General features: G+C 42.7%; 1 protein-coding gene across 1 annotated transcript; it reads left to right on the plus strand.

The window, feature by feature from the left end:
* Positions 1–246: 246 nt before the first annotated feature.
* LOC101769830 lies at positions 247–6,649 on the plus strand. Its single transcript, XM_022824190.1, has 8 exons — positions 247–407; positions 602–3,097; positions 3,182–3,293; positions 3,370–3,464; positions 4,394–4,632; positions 5,009–5,095; positions 5,633–5,732; positions 6,398–6,649. The coding sequence occupies exons 2-8, from the start codon at positions 674–676 to the stop codon at positions 6,632–6,634; spliced, it is 3,294 nt and encodes a 1,097-aa protein (XP_022679925.1). The 5' UTR covers positions 247–407; positions 602–673; the 3' UTR covers positions 6,635–6,649.
* The last annotated feature ends 47 nt before the right edge of the window (positions 6,650–6,696 follow it).

Here is a 6,696-nt window from a genome sequence, read left to right on the forward strand (position 1 = left end):
AATTTCTTGTAAATTAGTTATCGTCCAAATTTTATCTCTGTATTTTAGCGGTGCATACTGTTGAGGGAAAAAAATATAATTACTTCTCAAAAAAAAAAACGAAGGAAAAAGGGAAACCGAGCCCAAAATTGACACGCAAAAACACCGACCCTCCTCCCAGGGTGTTAACGGCAAACATTGACAGCGCGAGGGAAATTATCAAGCAGCCCCCTCCCGGATCCCCCATTTTAGCCCCTAGACCCCCACGGCCCTCTCCCGACGACGAGCACGAGAAGCAGGCGAAGCCAATCCCCCGTCGGCTTCTCCCAGTCCCATCCTTCCCCAAATCCCCCGCGATCCCCGAAACCCTAGCCCCCAGCGCCGCGAACCAACCGCTCCGCCGCCTCCGCCGCGATCCCGCAATCCAGGTGAGCCCCAACTCGTCCTCCCTCGCGCGGAATTCCGCCCGGAAACGGCTTCCGGGCCGGGCGGAGGCCGCGCCGTCGCGGGATTTTTTTTTTTGGGAGTTCTTATCTCGCGTTGCTTCGGTTGAGGGTTGGGTTGAGATTGCTTGGGCGCTCACGAGCTGAGTATTTTTTTCTTCTCGTGGTTCGTGACGCAGGGCCGCACGGCGATGGTTTTGGAGCGGAGCGTTTGAGCTGTTTGGGATTCGTTCGGGAGGGTTTTTTTTTTTATGGGTTCGGACGGAAATGGGCGCGGCTCGGCGGCCGCGAGGAAGCCGCGGAAGAGGCATTTGGTGATGGAGTCCAGCGACTCCGAGGCCGACGAGTTCTGCATCTCGCCGCCGCAGAATGCTGGCGGCGCCGCGTCCGTGGGCAATGCTGGCGCCGGCGGTCGAGGTGATGGTGATCAGTTCGGGGAGGAATCCGTGGCTGTTAGTTCTGAGAAGGTTTCAGCGGTTAAGTCCACTGATGGAGAGGGTTCGGAGAAGAACAAGGGAGTTGAGGTTGAGAGGAGCAGTCCACAGCCTGTTGCCAAGAAGATCAGAGTTGAGGCCGCCCATGGTAGTGGCAGTGGGAGCAGCGGAGGTGCAGCTAAGGGTGGAACTGGTGGGAAAATGCGGCCCCGGGGGCTCCCTTCGTGGCGGTTTGAAAAGGCGGAGGTAAGGGGAGGGCGAGTTCTTGATGATAAAGGTGGGGTGGATATGAAGGCAAGCAGTGCCTCAAAGGTGAAAGAGCAGCTATCGAGTTTGGATGACAAGAGGAGATGGGTGGAGCTGCAGAAGCATGAAAAACGGACACCGTTGAAGACCGACCAGGGCAAATCTGCTGATTCTGGCCAACAGGAGGTTATTAGATTGCAAGGGAAAAGGGGTGTTTTGAAGATATTGCCAAAGAACGATAAGTTGGTCAGGGATACTGGTGATGGCAAGATTCTGTCGAAGAAAACTAAGGTGGATGGGGAGACTGGCAATGTCAAGGTTCTGCCTACTAATATCAAGGCGGATGAGAAGACTGGTGATGGTAGGATTCCAACAAAGAGAGGGGTTTTAAAACTCCTGCCGAAGAACAATGGCATGACGACGGAGACTAATGATAGAAAACTTCTGCCCAGGAACAATAAGGTGGATGGGGAAACTGGGGATGGCAGGATGGTGATGAAGAACTCCAGGGTGGATAAGGAGTCCAGTGATGGCAAGATTCTTACCAATAAAACTAAGTTGGATGGAGAGTTTAGTGGTCACAAGGCGATGAAGAACTCTACCATGGACTTGGAAACTGGTCCTGAGAAGTTTCAGCCCAGTAGCAGTAGGGTGGCTGGAGAAAGCAATGAGAGCTATAAAGAATATGAGGAGAAAAGTGGTGCTATTGCAGAGTTTCAGAAGCAGGATGCAAATGGTGAGAAGAAAGTTATGGGAAATCTAGTCTCTCCCATCATGTTGAGGAAAAGTGATCCAAGCGTAGTGGGAATTTCTTTGGGCCAGAAAATGAAACAGCAAAATTCAAAGCAACAACTGAAGAACTCCTCAGTAAAGCATCATCAGGCTTCTCTGAGTCAGAAAGATGAGAATACTAAATCAATTGAGCACAAGAATCTAAAAAAGAGATTGCTAGAGCATAAAGGGTTGCAGGGAAATTTATCGAAGAAGGCAAAATCAAAAGCCATTGACCTGCAAGGCACATCTGGCCCTGTGCTCAACAAGCTTGGAATGAAGAAGCCAAGGGGAGGACCTGTCAACAAACTCAAACAGGATGTCAGGAACCAGATAAAACGCTTGCTTTTAGATAATGGATGGAATATTGAGCTAAGACAAAGGAAAAACAAAGATTACGAAGACTCTGTCTATGTTTCTCCTGAAGGGACTGGCTACTGGTCAATCACTAAGGCTTATGCAGTTTACCAAGAGCAGTTTCAAAATCAACGCGATATGGGCTGTTCATCTAAGCTTAAGAATATTATGCCAGGTGCTTCAGATGCCATATCAACGGATGATCTAGCAATGCTGAAAAAGAACATAGTTAGGAGAAGGACGAATAAAGAAATTTATGGTGCTAAAAAGAAACCTGGGGCCAACAGAAGCAAAGGCTCAAAAGATATCCTTGCTGATAGAAGTTCTAGAAAGAAGCACCAGAACAGGGATGATGGGGTAAAAATCAAGCATCGGAGATGTGGGCTTCTTGTCCGCGGGGGTACTCATAATATGGAAGATAACATGGATGGCTATATTCCATATGAATGGAAGCGGACAGTATATTCATGGATGATAGATCTGGGGGTTATTTCTGAAGACACAGAGGTCAAATACATGAACAATAAGAGAACAAGGGCAATGTTGCAGGGTAAAATTACCAGGAAGGGTATTTTCTGTGGATGCTGTTCCAAGATTCTAACAGCCATGAAGTTTGAACTTCATGCTGGTTCGAAAGAGAAGCAGCCCTATGCAAACATCTTTGTAGAAGGTGGTAGGGTTTCTTTGTTGCAATGCTTACACGATGCATGGGAGAAGCACACACGATATGAAAAGAAAGGATTCTACAAGATAGATCTTGGTGATGATGAACATGATGACACTTGTGCTATTTGTGGGGATGGTGGTAATTTGGTGTGCTGCGATCACTGCCCCTCAACTTTTCACTTGGATTGTTTGGGAATTGAGGTAACCATACACATACCTGCAATGACTATTCTGTGGTTGCATGCTTTTATGTATTAATTTAATTTATGTGAATTGCCTCTGCAGATGCCCTGTGGAGATTGGTATTGTCGCAGCTGTTTATGTAGGTTCTGTGGTTCTGCCCAAGAAAAGACATCTTCTCCTGAGTTACTTTCTTGCTTGCAATGTTCAAGGAAATGTAAGATTTTCTACTACGTGCAGCTCTCTCTCTTGCAATGTTCACTTGTATATTGCCTTACACAACAAGTCTGCAGACCACCAAGCTTGTTCACCCGGAACCGGGAGTGACTCCGTTTGTACCAAACCCAGTACCTCGATTGATTGCTTTTGCAGTCCAGGATGTGGAAAGGTACAAAGTTTTACTTAGTTCATTTTTTTTGTTGCAACTTGCAATAATCTTGTTTAGTATTTTCCTGCACAATTTGTGTGCCATTCTGCCATCACATGTGCCAATATGCACATGATTCAATGGTTGGTGGTTTAACAACACACTAAGTTTTGAGATTGCATGATTTTTTGTCATTTAAGGGTTTGGTAATGCATAGGGAGATGAGAATACCTGCAATTACTAGTGTCAATCTATTTCAGTCTCATAGTAACCTGCACTAAAAAGGTCTTTTACTTCTGTATGATGGGAACATATCATGCATCAAACCTCAGGTTTAGTGGATGCATGCCAATTAATCTGAGAAAATTTTGGTCCTCCTGTATTTCTGGGAATGTATGGCATAAGAAATCTCGCTTACATGATGGAATGCATACTTTATTACATGGATCCCCAGCAAAATCATCTGCAGCAAATATAGATTCTTTCCAAATTCGCATTCAGTGCGTTATTGATGCTTACTATTGCTGAATGGCTTCAGGCGCTTAACTGATGAATCTTAAGGTGTTCTGTTACGCTTGATACTTCAGAATTTCTTGGGTAGAATATATTAATATTCATACTTTATTATATCTAGATGATGATGATGTTTCTGAGCTGCATGGCTGGTCAGAATCATGCCCTTTAAGGCTTATATTAAAGCATTATATCAATAAATCTCCAGGAAATTTGCAGCTGATAAAAAAAATGTGCATGTATATCTATCATGTTATAAATTTGCCTTAGCATTCAACATATCAGCATGCGGGATTTCCTGTTTTACCTTATACATCTTGTTAATCATGGTTAATGTCTTGAGAAATGTATGTATTTGCTGGTTCTTAGCTGTATATGTATATTAATTTTTAAAACACATGGACACTAAAGCTGTTCTGTTCGTTGAAATAACACAGGTTTATAAACGACTAAAAAAGCTTCTTGGGATAAAGAATGATATCGAGGCTGGATTTTCATGGAGTCTGGTTCGCTGTTTTGCTAATGATCAGGCCATACGCCCCAAAAATAAAGCACAGTCGGTCCATTGCAGCTCAAAGACAGCCCTTGCTTTCGCAGTTATGGATGAGTGCTTTCGGCCACACATTGATGAGAGAAGTGGAATTAATATGATTCATAATGTTGTATATAACTGTGGGTAAGTATGTTTTTGTGTTCTTGATTCATTGTGGTTGTAGCTCCATTAAAAATCAAAATGAATGGTTTTCCTAAGCTAGTTGCAATTCGAATGGAAGTTCAAAAACTCTTAGAAGCTGGGAATCTTGTTTTCTTAACCTTCTCTATTCTTTATGTTTGCAAGAGCATCTCTATATGAAAGTCAATTCAAATTTGGGTTCATGGGCTCTAGGAAGTACATATTTGGGGAGCAAGTGTTATCGTTCCTAGATCTTTCATCTTTATCTTAGTATTCCTTATACTCCATGTTGTTCTTCATAGCCATTCTAGATGTGCCATTTTTCTTTTTTCTCCCCAATGTAAATCACTTATTGAAATTCTGTAATCTGCTATTGCAGGTCCGATATCAGTCGTTTAGACTTTAGTGGCTTCTATACATTTATCCTGGAACGGGGTGACGAAGTAATATCCGCGGCATCTGTAAGGTACATTTGTATTTTCTCGGTTTGAAAGGAGTTTCGGTGGTTGCCAGGAAGTGCTTACTGCCTTGTTATGTGTGTGGCCCCCGTGGCAGTAGGCACAAAACAAGTACCCTGTCAGGGTGTAATACAGATTTCTATAGCACTCCACCAGTCATTTGGTTAGCTATATGCTAATGAACTTAGATGCCAGTGTGTTAGCCATCCCCATCTGTTGTGTCACGATTATTCAATTCAACTTCTGCCTGCAACATGTGTATACAGAAAATTTGTGTCTAGGGTGCTCTTTAGCATGATATTTGAGTTTCACATGTCTTCCATTTCACCAGTAATTTGTATCCGTTGTATAGGCAGTTAATCTACTATTGTTTTTGAAGTTTGGTATTTGTTCTTCATTCCTGACCAACCGCTACTTGTGACGCATAATAAATAATGTGAAACTTACAAACTTGCCCCTCATTTCTTGTTCTTGTTATGAATTTATGAATCCTAACATAATTTCAGTTCTAAAATGCTTCATTTATTTTTTTCTGCATGAATCAGGATTCACGGAACTGATTTGGCAGAAATGCCATTCATAGGCACAAGAGGCATGTATAGGCACCAAGGGATGTGCCGTCGACTACTCAATGGAATTGAATCGGTAATTTGCTTTCTCTTCTTAGTTGTACATTCATGTGAGTACTAGTGCTTGCTCTGCTTGCTGTCATATGTTTCTCCTTGCGTATTGTGTTGTACTTCCCATGTCCTTCAAATATATTTCTGCCTTTCTTTATTCCAGCTTATCTTCATGTGGGCTGCTGATGTTTATACATGCAGTTCTAGTATGTTTGCAGAATTGATCTTATTCACGCATTAGTACCAACATGTCTCTTGAGTCTTTCTTCACATGACTTGAAATTGTTAGATGCATCATCTGTACCCTAGTATGTTTCCTAAATTGACTGGCATACCTATTAGCAGACAACTGTGCGAATTATGTGTTGCCTTATAATTGAACATCCATGTGTGTTTATAACAAAGAGCGTATCGCAACATCTAAAATGGGTTTAATCTGAAATGGCATCAATTCTATCGTATCTTTATGAGGCCGAGGTATTGTACAAAATCCTATGGTCTAGTTCCTTGTTTTTCTGTTGTTCAGAAGAAGAGATCCACCAACTGACTTCAAGGTAGCCTTGTCTTTGACTTTCCCAAACTAAAACCCACGTAATGAGGCTAAATTTCTTGCTTTTGTAGCACACATGTATTCACAATCTTGTTTTCAGACTTTCTGACATGCTTTGGTATAATTTTATTGTTTTGTAGGCCCTTTGCTCTCTCAATGTTCGAAAATTAGTAATATCTGCGGTACCAGAAATGGAAAACACTTGGACAACTGTGTTTGGTTTCAAGCCTGTTGAACCTTCCAAGAATAAAAAAATCAAGTCGGTAAATCTCTTGATTATCAATGGCACCGGTCTACTAGAGAAAAGGTTACTGCCAACTGGTAAAGTTGATGGACAGACCACTGCCAAGCCAGGTTGCAATACCAAACTGTTCTAAGATCAATTCTCTTGTGCTTGTAATTTCATTTCTTTGGGTAATGCTTAGTTTCATGTCTGAAC

Source organism: Setaria italica, chromosome II (genome assembly GCF_000263155.2).
Source record: "Setaria italica strain Yugu1 chromosome II, Setaria_italica_v2.0, whole genome shotgun sequence".
Taxonomy (NCBI): domain Eukaryota; kingdom Viridiplantae; phylum Streptophyta; class Magnoliopsida; order Poales; family Poaceae; genus Setaria; species Setaria italica.

Coding starts and splice junctions, on each gene's coding strand:
- LOC101769830 (XM_022824190.1), top strand. CDS start 674: ATGGGTTCGGACGGAAATGGGCGCGGCTCGGCGGCCGCGAGGAAGCCG. Junction 4,633..5,008: donor AATGTTGTATATAACTGTGG/GTAAGTATGTTT, acceptor CTGCTATTGCAG/GTCCGATATCAGTCGTTTAG. Junction 5,096..5,632: donor ATATCCGCGGCATCTGTAAG/GTACATTTGTAT, acceptor TGCATGAATCAG/GATTCACGGAACTGATTTGG.